Source organism: Scyliorhinus torazame, chromosome 6 (assembly GCF_047496885.1).
Source record: "Scyliorhinus torazame isolate Kashiwa2021f chromosome 6, sScyTor2.1, whole genome shotgun sequence".
NCBI classification, from domain to species: domain Eukaryota; kingdom Metazoa; phylum Chordata; class Chondrichthyes; order Carcharhiniformes; family Scyliorhinidae; genus Scyliorhinus; species Scyliorhinus torazame.
Window position 1 is genome coordinate 153,660,011 of NC_092712.1, and position 18,682 is coordinate 153,678,692.

An 18,682-nucleotide genomic window follows, 5' to 3' on the forward strand; every position below is an offset into this window, starting at 1 on the left:
GTGCCCTCCCCCATACCCCTGCGGTTCCAGGTGCGCCATGATCCAGCAGATACCGTACGGTTTCCTGCTCAGCCGGAGTCTTTGGCATGTCAGGTCGGGCAGGTCCTCAAATGACGGGCACTACAGTACACACGAGGCCCTATGCGGCGCTGCCTTCCCACCTCCTTGGCTCATTGGGCGGCCGGCTCTCCATCCTCACTGGCTGGCTCCTGTTCCTCGGCGCCAAGCTCCACTGCTGCAGGGACCTCCTCGAGCAGCTCCTGCTCGTACACTCTCAATGCATCCCCCAGGATAGGGCAGCTAGGATCATGGCAACCATTCCTGGAAACGATTAGAGCATCCCCTGCGTCTGAAGGGGATGAAGGGCAGACGTGGTAGCATGGTGCGTACCCCATGCCCAACGAGGTCCAACAGGCTACACACCCATGCCTGGCCGTTCCCCCTGGAACTCTGCCCTCTGCACCCCTGGCCCCTTTGGTAGCTGGCACTGTGATGGCCTCTGGCCCCTCTTGTCTCTTGTAGGGGTTGCCTACAATGGGTGTTGCCATTGGGAGAGCAGGATGATGGCCCGCCGGCGGGTGGTGCCCGGTTGTGGGGGGGTGTCATTTGTGGTTTGGATAGAGGGTTTGAGGTTCGGGGGTTGGGTGGGTGCACCTATATGGCTGGTGTCGCTCTAACGGGCTATGGTGGACGGTCAATTGGATGCGCAGCAAGGTGTCTGCCTTGCAGGCTGCAGCAATGGCAGTCCGTGCCTGGACACCCTGGTCCCGGGATCACGCGACGCCTCGGCCCATTCCCTGGTCACCCCCCGCTTACTCCCCCAGGCTCTGGCAGACGCTTCCCTCCCGTCTCCCCTCCACCAGCCAGCGGCAGGACCGGTAGCCCACGGTCGCGCCTTTAGGAACATATCCTACCTTCGCTCTCTCCCTCAGCATGCCACTGTGCTTGTTTCTGGATTTTTTAAACCACACGTGAATCTCGTCATCAATAATTCCTCCTAGCAGAGACAGAGCATCACGGGGGCCCAAGAGAATACCAGGACAGACCCATTAATGATATGCCAATGAGTTTACTGCGTGTGTGGCACAGAATGCATTCATGCCACTGTTGAGGCACCGAAGTGTGGCATTCCGTCGAGTGCCCAGCAGAATCTCGATTTTTGGCTGACGCCGAATTCTCTGCCCAATAATGTTTCCCGATTCCAGCATCAGCCGACGGAGAATCTCACCCTTTGTTCTTTCAGTTGACATCGTTATATGTTATATTGTAAGTTTTTAATTGATTATAGGGCTCTGTCTCACAGAGGTAAGTTGTCCATTATATTCACCAGAATTATGTAAATGTCTGAACACATTAGAGAACTTTTCCCATTGGGAATAATGCTCTTATGCATTCAAATCTGAAGATAACACTGCTTGGGAACTCGTGAGTGTCATAATCTGAAGTAATTTAAATACCCAGTATTTTAAAAATGAAAAAGCCTTGAGCAGATTTCAGTTAGTGAAAAAAAACACCTGCTGCTGGAGCTAAGAGAAAATAACATAGCTCTCTGCATTTGCAATTTCCGTAGGCTCTATTGCGAGATGGAATGGTTTATTTTCTTTGACAACCGAGCTCATTAAGAATGTTTGGGTGTGTTTCAAAAGCTCAAAAAACCATTTATCTCAGCATGGGGCTGTATATCCAGATTGCTAGGTTTAAGATGTTTTAGCTGTCATTGATGTGGTTAGTGAAATAGATATTTGTTTTTACAACAAATCGAGAGAATTTAATTAATTAGCTTATTTTGAAGGAGTTTTTTTTTCAGAATGATGTGAATGACAGTTGTAGTAGAGTGTTAGAAGTTCTTTTATTACCCATTTAAAAGACACCCTGAGCCCATCTGTAGTTTATGTGGGTGAGTGGTTATGGAGAATACATGGGGGGCATGAAGGAATAGGGCTGAGCAAGTGCTGAGCGTTTGAGAGCCTGACATTCATCTTTAAATTTTGGCTGATGTCTCAGTAAATGGAGGTGTGTTCTAACCTGAGAATCTGCCATCTGCCCACCACCATTGCTGCCTTTGAGATGGCGGGCTTGACTCCATTCCTATATCCAGCTCCCAGGAACAAAAGTATGGAAGGTGACAGCCTTATTAAGTTCCCCAAAAATGCTTTCTTGCCTCCATGAAAATCCATCCCCATGTCTGTTCATGTTTAACGGGCCAATACTTTATACACATGTGGCTAGGACAGTGTTGAATAGCCCAGCCTCTTGTCTATAAGGACCTGGTCTACGACTTCTTGACTTTCAATTGGGATGTTTTTTTATTCATTAGCTGATTCTGTCTTCTTGAAGAGGAGTCATACTGATTTGAGACTTTAGCTCCGTTTCTCCCTCCACAGATGCTTGCCAGACCTGCTGATTTTTTTCCAGCATTTTGTTTTTATAGCGTTAAAAACCCTGCCTCTCATCCTATCTTGTGCCAAGACCTGCTTACCTTGTCCAAGGACCCTTGTCCTTGATAATCTACAGTGGCTCCAATTTGCACGATGCTTCCATTTTAAAATTCCTCGACATTATTTTTTAATGTTTCTGTGCCATCAGCCCCACATCTCTATATCCTCCTTCAAGTTACCTCTTTTCCTTCTCCCCAGCCCTTTCAACACCTTGATTAATATTCTCTAGCATTATGCCCCTCAACCTCTTCTGTATTCCTCGTTCTCTCTCATTCTTAAATCCCACCTCTGGCCCCAACCGACCCATCAGATGTATGGGCACACTCCAGCACAACCAGTGCCAAGTTTTTGGCTTCGATAAGTGTGTATACGGGGAGTGAGCGGCTGCAACTGGTCAGCCTTCTGAGTGTCAATCACAGACCCAGCCAATCCTGCACCCTTTTTCATGGGAACTGACTGTGTTCCATGCGGCGCCAGTGCTAGCCCTTCAACAGCAGCAGAATCAGTCCAGGGGCAGCTCGGACTTTGCTCTCTTAAAAGTCCACGGGCTCTTTGTTGGCGTCAGCATTGAGTCTCAGAAACGGAGAATCCAGCCTTAAGTGTTTTATTTAATTGTTCCACAACCTCATAATTATAACGGGAGATAGGTTGAAGGAACCTGCGATAGAAAATGGCCTGATTTTCTATTTTTTAAAACAGATTCCCACCTATAGATCTCAAAATTTGTGATGAAAGTTGAAGATTTAGGCAAAAGAAATGATTGTGATGTTCAGAATACCATCTAAAAATATGAAATGAACTGAACTTTAATCGTATCCTATTGTAATCATCTGAACGGAAATCAGCAGGAACAGTCAGGAATTCATTTTCACTTCTAGCTGATCCTAATAATGGTTGTTCACATTCTAGTCCGCCGGTCACACGGACCATTACCATGATTTTTCTAGTCTTGTACCTTGTCAGTGCTTTGTGACGCCGCATATCTTTTTTCAGGGTTATCTGACCTCCGATTGTTTGCTTCAATTGCCTTATCTTAATTCTACTTTTAAAATGCCATATTGGTGTCTATCTTTGATGAAACGTAGATGCTTTCCCATGATTAATGGCACATGTGGCAACAAAGCATGTTCTTATGTCGGTTTCCATAGCTAGATTTTCCTGACTCGGTCACTCGCCTGTCAAAAAAGGCTATAGCTTGATTGCTCACCAAAAATCTCAACTGAAGGTGGTATGACTGCAGAGCTTTGCCCCCATCCATGATTGTGGGAATCCATAGCTGTGGTTGGCCATCATTATTCTTGAATTCTCTTGCTATGAAGGCCAACATACCATTTTCCTTCTCCACCGCCTGCTGCACCTTAATGCTTACTTTCAGAGACTGGTGTGCAGGGAAACCCGGATTTCATGGCACATTCCCCTCCCTCAAACTATAACCATTCAGTTAATAAAAAATTGTGTTCCTGTTTTTTCTACCAAGGTGGATAACCTCACATTTATCCACATTACAGTGCATTTACCATGCATTTGTCTACTTCCTCAACCTGTCTAAATTACACTGAAGCATCTCTGCATCCTCCCCTCAGCTCACCCTCCCAACCTCGAGTCATCTGCAAATCTGGAGCTATTTCATTTAGTTCCCTCACCGAAGTGAATATACATTGGGAATAGCTGGGGTCCGAGCATCGATTCCTGCATGTACCACACTAGTCACTGCCTGCCACTTGGAAAAAGACCCGTTTATTCCTACTCTTTGCTTCCGGTCTGCCAACCAGTTTTCTATCCATCAATACTAATCCTCAATCCCATGCTCTTTAATTTTACACGTTAATCTCTTATGTGGAACCTGGTTGAAAGCCTTCTAAAAGTCCAAATAAACCACATCCATTAGCTCCCCATCAACTCTACTCGTTACATCTTCAGAGAATTCCCAATATTTCCCCTTCACAAATCTATGCTGACTCTTGTCTGATCCTGCCACTGTTTTCCAAGTGCTCTGCTATTATATCTTTTATAATGGACTCCAGCATTTTCCCCACTACCGACATCAGGTAGACTGGTTGATAATTCCCTATTTTCTCTCTACTTCCCTTTTTAAATAGTGGGTTACATCAGCTATCCTCCAATCTGTAGGAACTGTTCCTGAGTCTATAGAATCTTGGAGGGTGACCACCAATGCATCCACGTGTCTGTTCATGTTTAATGGGCCAATACTTTATACTTCTAGGGTCACTTCCTCGAGAATTCTGGGATGGAGATTATCAAACCCTGGGGATTTATTGCCCTTCAACCCCATCACCCCATTTCCCTACTAATACTGATTACCTTCAGTTTCTCCCACTCACTAAACCCTGTGTTCCCCAACATTTCTGGCACATTAGTTCGGTCTTCACAAAGGAGGACACAAATGAAGGTTTTGTCTTCATAAAGGAGGACACAAATAAAGTATGAATTTAGTTGGTCAGCCATTTTTGTTTCCCATTATACCGTACCAGCTTCCCCGAACAGGCGCCGGAATGTGGCGACTAGGGGCTTTTCACAGTAACTTCATTTGAAGCCTACTTGTGACAATAAGCGATTTTCATTTTTCAATTCTCCTGTTTGTTACTATAAGTGACCTACATTTATCTTCACCAATCTTTTTCTATTCACATACTTATAAACCTTGTTATAACTCACCCTTGCAATTTGGACCTTGGTTGAGGCACTGTGGGCCATCAGCAGTAGCAGAACTGTACTCAACCACAATCTGGGATTTCATATCCCCTCGGCTACCATTACCACCAAGCCAGGGGACCAACACTAGCATCTACCTAGCAATGTGGAAAATTGCCCAGGTGTGTCCTGTGTCCTTCAATGAAAAGTACAGGAGGCATGCCAGAAGAAACAGTAAGCATACCTCAAAAAAGAAATGAAGTGTCAACCTGGTGAAAACAGCACAAGGACTACTTGTGTGACACACAGCATAAGCAGCAAGTAATAGACTAAACTAAGCAATTCCATAACCAACAGATCAGATCTAAGTTCTACAGTCCTGCCACATCCAGCCGTGAATGGTGGTGGACAGTTAAATAACTCATTGGAGGAGGAGGCTCCACAAATATCCCTACTCTGAATGATAGACGAGCCCAGCATGCCAGTGCAAAAGATAAGGCTGAAGCATTTGCAACAATCTTCAACCCGATATGCTAGTGGATGATCCATCTCAAACTCTTCCAGAGGTCTCGACCATCACTGCTACGAGTCAATTTGTTTCACTCCACACGATGTCAAGAATCAGCTGAAGTCGCTGACATAACTGGACACTGCAAAGGCTGAGCCTTGACAATATTTTGGCAATAGTACTGAAGACTTGTGCTCCAGAACTTGCGCCACCCCTAGCCAAGCTGTCCCTGTGGTGTGGGTGTACCTACACCACAGGGACTTCAGTGGTTCAAGAAGGCAACTCACCACCACCTTCTGAAGGGCAACAAGGGGTGGCCAAAAAATGTTGGCCTAACCAGCGATGCCCATATCCCGCAAATGAATGAAAAAAGATCTGTTATTATATCTCTATGAAAACTAACCATCCCATTCTATGTTACACCCCATTCTGTAAAACAAAAGGTTACTCTTTGAATTCCTAAACTCATTAGGTGCATCTTGGTATTTTCTTGTTGAGAACGATGTCTGTTGGCATCCGAATTACATCATGAGGGCTGATTGTGTTTTAGATATTGTAACTAAGGTAAAAGAAAGGATCTTGTTCATGAACACGTTAGTCCCGAATTGGACTACAACATTTTATCAAACTATTTGGTATCTAGCCATCAGAGTTTCTGGCACACAGCAATGCCTCTCAATTATCTACAAGGTTCAAGTCAGAACTGCAATAGAATACTCGTCAGTTCATTTTGATGAACGTCACTACAAAAATACTCAATAAGCTCAATGTCATCCAGGACTAAGAATTCCACCGAATCAATGTCCCCGCCATTAAACTCAATATCTACCATCTCCATCACTGGAATTCTATGACTAAAGTGGGTAATATCTACGATATACATCTACATATGGATGATAATGGCATAGTGTAGGTTAGATGGCTTTTGTTTCGGTGCAACATCGTGGGCCGAAGGGCCTGTACTGCGCTGTATTGTTCTATGTTCTATGTTCTATATATGCTGTAGTAGTTCACCAAGCTTCATTGTATAGCATCTCCCAGCACTGCAGCTTTACTATGAAGAAGCATAAGAGCGGAAAGACTGTAAGAACACCATCACTTTCACATCCCCTCCAAGAAACACATCATCTTGACCTTGATGTATGTTGTTATCCCTTCATTGCCTTTGTCAATAATCTGGAGTTCCCTACCTACCACCAATGTAGAAACCCCATCAGCACAACACCCGCAACTTTCAAGAAAATGACTTAACTCCACCATTTTGCAACAAGGGAGCAGCAACAAATGTGGTCCACATCTCGAAAAATGTCAAATCCTATTCTGCCTTCTCACAAGAGCAGAATCCAGGCAGTTCTTTTCAGGTTATACACAAGAGCTTCCAGTAAACACAGTGCAACAGCAAGAACCACCTTAAAACTCAGAAGAACAAACAAGGATTCACCATCCCCTGATAGAGCATTATCAGAACTTTGCACAGTACTCTATTCACCAGTCTTTGAGTAGCTACTCCAAGGTAAAGTACTAACATCCCTCAATATTCCCCAAAACATTGCTGTTCACCTAATGCAACTTTTGGGAAGTATACATGCATTCCTTTATCATTAGCTATAAAATACATTGTGGAATTCACCTTTTTAAACTGGTTAATTAAGGCCCCCTATCCTTACTTTAATTTATTACATCAAATGTCGTCTGTATGGTCCTTTCTCCAGACAATGAGGAGCCCTCAGATTGATTGGTCATTGATACAAGTCCAGAGAAACCCTTTTGATCACACTTGGCAATGGACTTCAGCCAACAAAAAAACAATTTAATATAATTTTCTTGTAATTACACATCCTTATGGATGAATGCACTGCTTCTTCTCCCTAAGGCATTGAGTGCTGGAGATCAGAAATAACAGAAAATGCAACATCTCAAAAAAAAAAATTAGATTGTCTTGGTTAACCCTTCATCAGCATAAACCATAAAGATGGCACAGTAAGTTTTAACATCTGAATGGTAGAGAGGACGCACAGATCTTAAAATTCATCAGGATTCTTTTGACACGACTAGAAAGCTCAACAAGAGAAGGGAGAGTTCTGTATTTAGTTTTAGTAAATGAAGCTGAGCAGAAGTAAACAATATAGGAGTGGGAAATAATTTTGGTGGTACTGACCTTAATTACAGTTGAGTTTCACAGTTATGGAAAACAACCCAGATAGGCCAAGAGTAAAGGTTTTGAATTGGGGAAAGGTCAATTTTGCTAGGATGAGACGTAATTTGGTAAAAGTGAACTAGTGATCACTATTTGAAGGTGATTCAATGCCAGAGAAGTGGGAGGTATTCAAATAAGAGACGAGGGTTGAGAATAAATAAATACCTACGTCTATTAATAGTGAGAGGGGAAATATTAAGGGGTATAGCATCTTTTGAAAGTGGATGAATCACCAGGGCCAGCCTTGAAAGTGGATAAATCACCAGGGCCAGCCTAACAGTATCCCAGGCTGCTAATCAAGGCAAGAGAAGAAATAGAATCTCTACAGTGCAGGATGCCATTTGGCCCATCGAGTTTGCACCAACCCTTTGAAAGAGCACCCTGCCGAAACCCACTCCCCCACCATTTCCCTGCAACCCATGCATCTTTGGACACAAAGGGGCAATTTAGCATGGTCAATCCAATTAATCTGTACATCTTTGGACTGTGGAAGGAAACTGGGGCACCCAGAGGAAACTCACGCAGACACAGGGAGAACATGCAAATTCTACACAGACTATCACCAAGGTCAGAATTGAACCCGGATCCCTGGCACTGTGAGGCAGCAGTGCTAACCACTGTGCTAGCAGAGGCCGTTTGTAACAATAACAATTGTTGTGTGATTTATAATGAAAGCTGTCAAATGGGCAAAAAAGTGGCAAACTGAATTTATTCCAGAGAAGTGCGCATTTATGCAGGGCAAGTGAAAGCAGGAAGTGTGCATACAGGAACCTTTCCTTTATATACAAGACCAGGGATATTATGCTGGAACTGTTGGAAACTCTAGTTATGCCACAGCTGGAGTATTGTGTACAGTTCTAGTCCCAGCAATATCGGAAGTATGTGATTGGACAGGATAGTGTGCAGAGCAGAATTACAAGGATGTTGCAAGGAATGGAGCATTTTAGCTACGAGTTGGATAGACTAGGGGTGTTCCTGTGGAATGGAGGTGCCAAAATAGTGTGGATAGCATGAACTTATTTCCCTTAGCAGAGAGGTCAGTAACCTGGGTCATGAATTTAAGGTAATTGGCAGATGTATTGGAGGTGAGTTGACAATTTTTTTCACTGAGGTGGGTGAGAACCTGGAAAGATGCCTGAAAAGATGATAGATGCAAAAACCCTCATTGCATTAAAAAATTTATTGTTACTGCGCTTGAAGAGTCAAAACATACAGGTCTACAAGCTGGAAGGTGGAATCAGGCTGGAACATTATTAGCTGGCATAGACCTGATGAGCACAATTGTGGCCCTTCCTGCCACAAGACCTTCCAGACCACCAAACGGTGAACCCCACAGCTGTTTCCCCAAAAGCAGGATAAGCCATACAAAACACCATTGAGTGCAGCAGGATCAAACCTCGCCAGTGGCCAATGGCAAAAACACACTGCGGAGGATAGGGTAGGTGACGAATGGGCCAAATGGCTTCTGTGCCGTAGGTTTCTGTTTCCATGTTTGATTTCCTGCACCCCAAAGTATTTGATCTGAGATGGATTTTGAGGATATGGATGAAAAGAAAATATGGACAATATTGTCCAGCCCAGACTTGAGAATCTTCTAGCAGCTTTATTTTAAGTGGCTCGAATAGATACTCAGTGAAGGGCTGGGAGCAAGCTACCTGATTTGTCCTGACTTATCCTTACAAAATCAGTTTTGATAGTTCCATTGGCAAAGATATAAAAATAAATATTCTGAATCGTGGAGTATTTGTAACAAAATAACTGCTTATGCAGAAACAAGAAGGACATAACATACATACAATGTAAGAGTAAAGTGTTTGACTTGTCTGCTTTAATCCACAGTGAGTGACCTCCAGCATATTCAGCTCCTGGGAAACGCTGGAAATTCCAAACAGTTCTCCTACAATATGAGACCACACACTTCAAAGGCCTACAAAACTAAACCAAAAGAATAAAGCAGTGACGGAGGATTGTAACCAATATATATTGTGGAATAGTGTCCGACATAGCCCATTGAATTGTACAGGTTCTTTGTGGTTTTCACAGAAGCTTACTGAGGTATAATTGGACAAATGTTCTTAAGAGGCTCGACATCTATAGGGATTAAAGAATATCAAAGAATGTGAAAAATGCATTGCTATTATATCGTCGTGCCTAAATCACAGAGGTTACATCATTGGTGGAAGCCATTCAACCCACTTTCTGCTGACATTTGTTTGGCCACACCATGTGTCCAAGATTTTTCTTACTGCACAGGTACTGCACACAAGAGGTTCCAACTGTTTTCTGTTAAACTAAGCGGTGACATCTTAAAAAAGTGATGCATTTAAACATATTTTAGCTGATTGTAACTCCACACCTTACTGATTCGTTGCATTCCATTGATCTTTAATTTTTCAAGATCAACCTGTTACTAATAAAACTTGTACCTTACACGACAGCTGAAACAAATAATTGGAGAACTCATCAAATATACATAATCAATAAATATTACGGTACTCAAGCCAGCCCAGTAAGGCAGACAAACTTAATAAAAGTTTCTAGAATTGAAATGTTAAAAATGAAATGCAAGGTAAACTACAGTACATTGAAATATACTTGCACCGTTCATTGTCACAGATGTTTGTTCAACTTGCTCTTCCCATGAATTTATTTGTAAATTACAAAATGTTTGGGAGCGCACATAAATCAGAATACTTGAACCTAAATTCATACAAGTGAAAAGAGTGTACTAAGAATATATGTGAACAAGGTGGGATGGTCTCCCTCTGTCACTGGCAGATGGGGTTCAGGCGGTTAAAATGAACGTGTTGCTGCGATTTCTATTTATGTTCCAATGCCTGCCGATTTTCCTGCCAAAAGCATTTTTCAGAGAGATTGAAGGAATGATTACTTCGCTCATATGGGGAGGGAAGGTGGCCAGAGTTAGAAAGGTGCTGCTACAGAGGGGAAGATAGGCAGGGGGTTTGGGTCTTCCGAACCTGATGTATTATTACTGGGCGGCGAATGTGGAGAAGGTGCGGAGCTGGGTCAGAGGGGTTAATTCTCAGTAGATCAGAATGGAGGAGAGTTTGTGCAGGGGTCGGCAACAGTGCCGCTTCTGATGGCCCCGGGGAAATACTCGGGGAGTCCGGTAATAATAGCTTCATTGAGAATTTGGAGGCAGTTTCACCAACACTTTGGGTTGGGGGCAGGATCAAGGGAAATGCCGATTTGGGGGAACCACAGATTTGAGCCAGGGAAATGGAATGGAAATTTTCGGAAATGGGAGGAGAAGGGGATTAAGACACCAAAAGATTTGTTTCTTGGGGGTCGGTCTGCAGGATTGAAGGAGCTGGAAGCAAAGTATGGGCTGGAGCAGGGGAAATGTTTATATACATGCAGGTTCAAGATTTTGCCAGAAAGGAGATACAGAGCTTCCCCGTGGAGCCGGCCTCCACATTGCTGGAGGAGGTGCTGATGACAGGGGGACTGGAGAAGGGAGTAGTGTCGGCGGTTTATGGAGCTATTTTGGAAGAGGAGAAGGCACCACTGGAAGGGATCAAAGCAAAGTGGGAGGAAGAGTTAGGAGAGGGTATGGAGATGGGGTACTGGTGTGAGGTGCTCCAGAGAGTGAATGCCTCCACCTCGTGTGCGAGGTTAGGGTTGATACAGCTAAAGGTTGTATACAGAGCACACCTCACAAGGGCGAGGATGAGCCAATTCATTGAAGGGGTAGAAGTGTGTGAACGTTGCCGGGGGGGCGTGGGCCTCGCTAATCACGTTCATATGTTTTGGTCCTGTCCGAAGCTGGAGGATTACTGGAAGGAGGTTTTTAGGGTCATCTCTAAAGTGGTGCACGTGAAACTGGATCTGGGCCCTCGGGAGGCCGTATTTGGGGTGTCGGACCAGCTGGGTTGGAAACGGGTGCAGAGGCAGATGTTGTAGCCTTCGCCTCGTTGATCACCCGAAGGCAGATCCTGATGGGATGGAGAGCAACCTCTCCACCCTGTGCCCTGGCGTGGTGGGGGGACTTGTTGGAATTCTTGACTCTTGAGAAAGCGAAGTTTGAACTGAGGGGAAGGATGGAAGGGTTCTACAATTCATGGGCATTATTCATTGTGCACTTTCAAGAACTGGATAACATTGAACATTAGTTGGGGGCGGTGTGTGTTAATGGCGACTATGGGCGATTCCTGATTCCTTTTTGTCATTTGTTTATGTTAACATGCAGGCTAATGTTTGGGGTTTGGTGGGAGGATGGGATCGTTGTTATTGATATGGGGATTGACATCTTATTCTTTACCGAGTATTGTTTATTGATGGCGGGTGCAAGTTTGGGAGAAAATGTGAAAAAGGAGAATAAAAATATATATTTTTTTAAAAGAATACATGTGAAATATTGCTGCCCTTCAAATGACAGCCGCCACAGATAGTCAAATTTCCTGGTTTTAGACGAGGAAATCACAAATGTCCTTTTGTTAACACCTGCTATACATGTGACAATGAATACAAATCCAGCAGACTTCAGTGTGCAATAGAATCACTACAGTGCAGGAGGCCATTCAGCCCATAGAGTCTGCACCGACCTTTTCAAAGAACACCCTACCTTGGCCCAAAACCCACCCTTATCCCTGTAACCCAATAACCCCATCTAATCTTTTGAACATTAAAGGGTAATTTTTACCATGGCCACTCCACCTAACCTGCACATCTTTGGACTGGATGGAAACCGGAGCACCCGGAGGAAATCTACGCAGACACGGGGAGAACATACAAACTCCACCCAGCCAGAGACCCAAGGCAGGAGTTGAACCCGGGTCCCAAGCGTGAGAGGCTGAAATGCTAACCACCGTGGTGCTGCCCCTACACTCCATTTGCATCAAACATCATACAGTCCAATTTGCATACACTCCCATTTGCATCAAACTTTCCGGCACCAAGGTGAAAGATGACAACTGAATTATGTTAAAGTTCAGATGAAATGTGATAAACATTCAGCACCACCATTTACACCAGGTTACTTTCAGTTCTAATTATTTGTAAATTTAAAATTAAAACCACACAAAAAAACTCTCCTGTGCTGTTTTATTCAAATTATTTATTCCAAACTACTAGATAATTCACATTTCAATTTTGAAAAATTACTGAACTAATAGGAGTAGCCAGTAGTTGCTGGTTCAACTGAACTGGTCTGACTTTTTGAAACATGTCCTTTCATTACCGTAAAATAACAAAGTAACATTTTTATGCCTATTAGTTAAAATATCATCTGTCCATTAATTTGCAAGCAACTAAATGCACAGTATTATGCTTGAAGTTTGGCAAGAAATGTCCAATTACAGCAATTGGGTATTGTATTGCAAGCAGCTTTTGGTTTGTGCAAATGGAATGAATACATATTACATCCATACTTGCACTTATGGTACTCCATAACTTACAAGACTGTTGCAAGTTACAGATCTACTTCACCTGTGTTTAAGTATATCTAGAAATATTTGTTATTGCCCTATTATAACAACCTTTTGTATCAGAAAAGTGTCATGTTATTATTGGTTAATTATTTTTGTAGTTTTTATTAAATGAATATATGCATTTTCAATAAAGACTTTTATTCAAATTGTTTATTGGTGTAACAAAATAAATGATCACAAACAAATATCTTGCCATTAAAAAGGAGCTGTGACAAGTCATGTAGATTGGTAGGTTAAAGGATACATAATTAAGATTCACAGTTGAAAATTTTGGAAAGAATCTAGCTACAGTTTTACAAAAATGACGGAATATTTCTGTCACCACAAAAGTATAAATGGATTGTGGTGAAAATGACTTAGGGAAACAAAAGCAAATTTGATGCAGCTAAAGGACATTTTTTTAGACACGTGCAATTGGTTCACAACAAACTGCACTAAGAAGACATTTCTGCATGTTTATTAAAATCTATACACTTTCACTGCGTACAGCCTTGAAATATTGCAAACAAAAATTTCCTGTGAACATGCAGAATGTAGAATATTCCACATGCATACTTCCAGGAAATTATCCAACAGAATTAGGAATGTATTATCCTTGATATATGCAACATCACTCTCAACCAATGAATTTGTCTATTCTCCATTATACAACAAATGAAGTATTGTTATCTTTCTGGACTTCAAGCTAAAGATACCTACCCCGAGCAACATCTGAGCTTTCATCTTATTTTATGTGTTTGTAAATTTGGTTCTACATTTATGAAGCTGCACGTTCACCACATCTAATTGTTCCTTGATGTAACATTTTTTGAGTGGGTGTCATTATTTTGCAGGATTCCTTTCATTTTAGTAGGCCACTGGAAAATTAGTTGAATTTCGGTGCTGTGTTGCAAGGTAGATTCTGAAGCAGTAATGAAGGTCGATTAACCATTGCTCTTGGGAATCTTCAGTCTTGAAGTTCTGAAAAAATAACATGCAAGTCAAAAAGCCAACCCAATTGTCCTTCACTTCTCAGCAGATTTTCAAACCCTTCATATCCATTTTTCTCTGTTCCACAGAAGTCATATACTTTTGTGAGGTGGGGAGAAGGGAAATTGATAGTGGTGACTTCATCATCCAATTCACATCTCTATTATAGGACTAAACTCCTAAACCTATAGGAGTTGTGCCTTGTGCCTACCCTAAAGCTAATGCAATATAAATCAAGTCTTTAAATCTATGTTGTATGTTCAATATCTAGCTTCCTACAGATCAAAAATTTGAAAATAAGTTTTACTGATGAATCAAGGAGACTTCAAGTTGAATGACAGCTTGAGCCCAGACAGGTCCAGTTTAGTGGAGGTAGGAGTATTACATTGCTGAATGACAGCTTGAGCCCAGACAGGTCCAGTTTAGTGGAGGTAGGAGTATTACGTTGACCTCAGAGACGTTGAACTAACTACTAATAGGGAGGGAGACACCAAACTGGACGCGACGAGGAGGAAATGGGAGGAAGACCTGGCGTTTGAAATAGGGTCGGTACTCCGGAGCGAAGCACTACATAGGGTCAACCCCACTTCCACATGCGTAAGACTCAACCTAACGCAACTAAAAGTGGTACATAAGAGCCCACTTGACCAGATCCCGAATGAGTAGGTTCTTCCTGGAGGTGGAGGACAGATGTGAACAGAGCCAAGGAGGCCCGGTTAACCACGCCCACATGTTCTGGTCTTGCTCCAGACTTGCTGGGTACTCGACAGCCTTCTTCGAGGCAATGTCCAAAGTGGTGGGGATGAGGGTGGAGCCATGCCCGAAAGTGGCAGTCTTCAGGTTATCGGACCAGTCAGATCTGTTCATGGGAGGAGGGCCAACGCCCTTGCCTCCCTGATTGCCCGCCGTAGAATCCTGTTTGACTGGCGGTCAGCAGCACCACCTAAAGCTGCAGACTGGCTGTCCGACCTATCGGAATTTCTCCAAATGGAGAAAATCCAATTCGCCATCCGGGGGTCGGAAGATGGCTTCCATAAAACATGGGAGCCATTCACCCGATTGTTCCGGGACGTGTTCGTGGCCAGCAACCAAGTCACCAGGAGCTAGGAAGAGGTAGCCAAGACACAATAGGAGAGATTGGGGGGGGGGGGAAAGAAGGAAGACCCAGGTAAACAAGAAAGTGTAGCCAAACCCAGCATGAGAAAAAGGGGATAGTAGGGAAGGACGGAGGGGAGGTGTGGAAAAACAATGGAGTCGTGAAACAGGAGGGAGAAAACAGGGGAACACAAACAGGATAGAAAACAAGACTACAACGGCCACAACGAATACAGCAAGACGAAAGGACAAAAGAACGAGAAGAATGAACAGTCCAAAGTCAAAGCTCATGCAAATAAATAATAAGAAACTGACCGATATGTGTAAATAGCATTCGGGGTGCCACGCAGGTGCCCACCCCCTTGCATTGTGTGTGTATTTGTATTTACCATGCATAACAAAACCCAATAAAAACATTTTTTTTTTTTTTAAAAAAGAGATGCTGGACTGAATAAAATATTCCTATGCCTGAATTCTATTCAGCAATTCCTACTTGGGATTTTGGGCACGCAGAGGGTCATCTGTGATGTTACCCTTCCGATGCTCAGAAGAAAAAATTGCTATTTGAGCGAGATACCAGAAGTCTATCAGCACTTTCAAAGCTTGCCCCCAAGAAATCAACATCTTAAGAATGAAGGACATTTGCAAAAAACAAAATACTTTTTAAAATTACAATAATGCATTGTTATGCTACATTTTGTTAAGTGAAATAACATATTAATAGTATACCTTTACTGTGATTTTTACGCAAAGAGTAGTGAGGCCGTGGAATGCCCTACCTGCTACAGTGGTGAACTCGCCAACATTGGGGGCATTTAAAAGTTTATTGGATAAACATATGGATGATAATGGCATAGTGTAGGTTGGATGGCTTTTGTTTCGGTGCAACATCGTGGGCCGAAGGGCCTGTACTGCGCTGTATTGTTCTATGTTCTATATAGTGAGTTGTGTATCAAACATTAGTGGAACATTACATTTTCCATTTCTCCCCGCATGCTCCTATACAAAGTAGTCAAATATGGGGTAGAAAGAGTGTGTTGGGAAAATACAGCAGGTCTGGAGCATCTGTGGAGACAAACAGAGCTAACGTTTTGAGTCTAATATGACATCTTCAGAGCTTTTCTGTTCTGAATAAGACATATTAGATTCAAAACAATAACTTGGTTTCTCTCTCTATTGATGCTGCCAGACTAGCTGAGCTTTCCCAATATTTAGATTTTTTACTCAGATGTAGGTTTGTCACCATGTTATCTACAAGATATAGGAGCAGAATTAGGCCATTCAGCCCATCGAGTCTGCTCCGCCATTCAATCATGGCTCATATTTTTCTCATCCCCATTCTGCTTTTTCCCCATAACCCGATCCCCTTATTAATCAAGAACCTATCTCTATCTGCCTTAAAGACACTGTGATTTGGCCTCCACAGCCTTCTGCGGCAAAGAGTTCCACAGATTCACCACCCTCTGGCTCAAGAAGTTCCTCCTCATCTAAGTTTTAAAGGATCGTCCTTTCAGTCTGAGATTGCGTCCTCTGGTTCTAGTTTTTCCTACTAGTGGAAACATCTTCTGCACGTGCACTCTATCTAGGCCTCTTATCATAGATTCACAGTTTACAGTGCAAAAGGAGGCCATTTGGCCCATCGAGTCTGCACCGGTCCTTGGAAAGAGCATCCCACTTAAGCCCAAACATCCAACCTATCCCCATAAACCCAGTAACTCCACCTAACCTATTTGGACATTAAGGGCAATTTAGCACAGCCAATCCACCTAACCTGCACATCTTTGGACTGTGGAAGGAAACAGGAGCACCCAGAGGAAATCCACGCAGACACGGGGAGAACTTACTATCCTTAAAGTTTCAATAAGGCCCCCCCTCATTCTTCTAAATTCCAAAGAGTACAGGCCCAGAGTCCTCAACCGTTCCTCATATGGCAAGCTCTTAATTCCAGTGATCATTCTTGTGAACCTCCTCAGGACCGTTTCCAAGGCCAGCACATCCCTAGATACGGGGCCCAAAACTTCTCACAATACTTCAAATATGGGGTCTGACCAGAGCCTTATACAGCCTCAAATTGTATTCTAGGCTTCTCAACATGAATGTTAACATTGCATTTGCTTCCTAACTGCCGACTGAATCTGCACGTTAACCTCAAGAGAATCGTGAACATGGACTCCCATGTCCCTTTGTGCTTATTTCCTAAGCATTTCCCATTTAGAAAAGTCTATGCCTCTATTCATCCTCCCAAAGTGCATAACCTCATACTTTTCCACATTGTATTCCACCTGCCACTTCTTTGTCCACTCTCCCAGCCTGTCCAAGTCCTTCTGCAGCCCCCCCCCCCACTTCCTCAATACTACCTGTCCCTTTGTATATCTTTATATCATCTGCAAACTTAACAGTGCCCTCAGTTCCTTCTTCCAGATCGTTAATGTCCAGACCCGAGGCATACCACTAGTCACCGGCTGCCGTCCTGAAAAATACACTTTTATCCCCACTCTCTGCCTTCTCTAGCCATAAAATCCTCTATCCATGCCAGGATCTTACCCTTAACACCATGGCCTCTTAATATTTAACAACCTCCTATATAGCATCTTGTCAAAGGCCTTCTGGAAATCTAAATAGATCACGTCCACTGGTTCGACTTTGTCTAACTTCCTTGTTACCTCCTCAAAGAACTCTTAACAGATTTGCCAGACATGGCCACCCCTTGACGAAGCAGTTCTGCCTCAGTCCTATTTTATTATGCACTTCCGTGGCGACGTAAGGGCTTTTCACAGTAACTTCATACTTGTGACAATGAAAGATTATTTATTTATTTAAGTGCTCTGGAATCTCATCTTTAATAATCTTATCAATGGCCGAAGTCAGGCCAACCGGCCTGTAGTTTCCAGTCTTCTGCCTCCCTCCCTTCTTAAAACAGGGGTGTTGCATTAGTCATTTTCCAGTTCCCTGGGACACTCCCTGCCTCCAGCGATTTCTGAAAGATCACCACCAATGCCTCCACAATATCCTCAGATATCTCCTTTAGAACGCTGGGGTGTAGTCCATCAGTCCAGGTGATTTATTCACCTCCAGACCTTTTTGTTTCCCCAGAAGGTTCTCCTCAAGACATAGAGCATAAGAAATAGGAGCAGAATTAGGTCGTTTGGCCTATCAAGTCTGCTCCACCATTCAATCATGGCTATGTTTCTCATCCCCATTCTCCTGTCTTCGCCCCCAAACCTCAGATCCCCTATCAATATGTAGAAGGGAACGGCATCGGACTAATCCACCTGGCAAATATCTCCACTCCCCTCCCTTCTTTTGTGTATGAGCACTTAATGTCATAGGGAAAGAGAAAGTGGGTCAATCAGCCAGTCTACGGTCATGCACC

The 18,682-nt window shown here is 43.2% G+C and overlaps 2 protein-coding genes across 13 annotated transcripts in view; one reads left to right on the plus strand and one right to left on the minus strand.

Annotated features, from left to right (window-relative positions):
- invs (inversin) overlaps positions 1-13,396 on the plus strand; it is a 498,042-nt gene extending 484,646 nt beyond the window's left edge. For all 12 annotated transcript variants that reach the window (XM_072508926.1, XM_072508929.1, XM_072508921.1 and 9 more), the window contains one exon: positions 9,635-13,396. In XM_072508926.1, coding sequence (XP_072365027.1) covers positions 9,635-9,747 — 113 coding nt within the window. In that variant the 3' untranslated portion in view covers positions 9,748-13,396. The remainder of the gene's footprint in view (positions 1-9,634) is intronic.
- Positions 13,381-18,682, minus strand: part of tex10 (testis expressed 10) — a 180,702-nt gene continuing 175,400 nt past the window's right edge. The window contains exon 15 of the mRNA XM_072508933.1: positions 13,381-14,205. Within this exon, the coding sequence (XP_072365034.1) occupies positions 14,092-14,205 (114 nt within the window). The 3' untranslated portion in view covers positions 13,381-14,091. The remainder of the gene's footprint in view (positions 14,206-18,682) is intronic.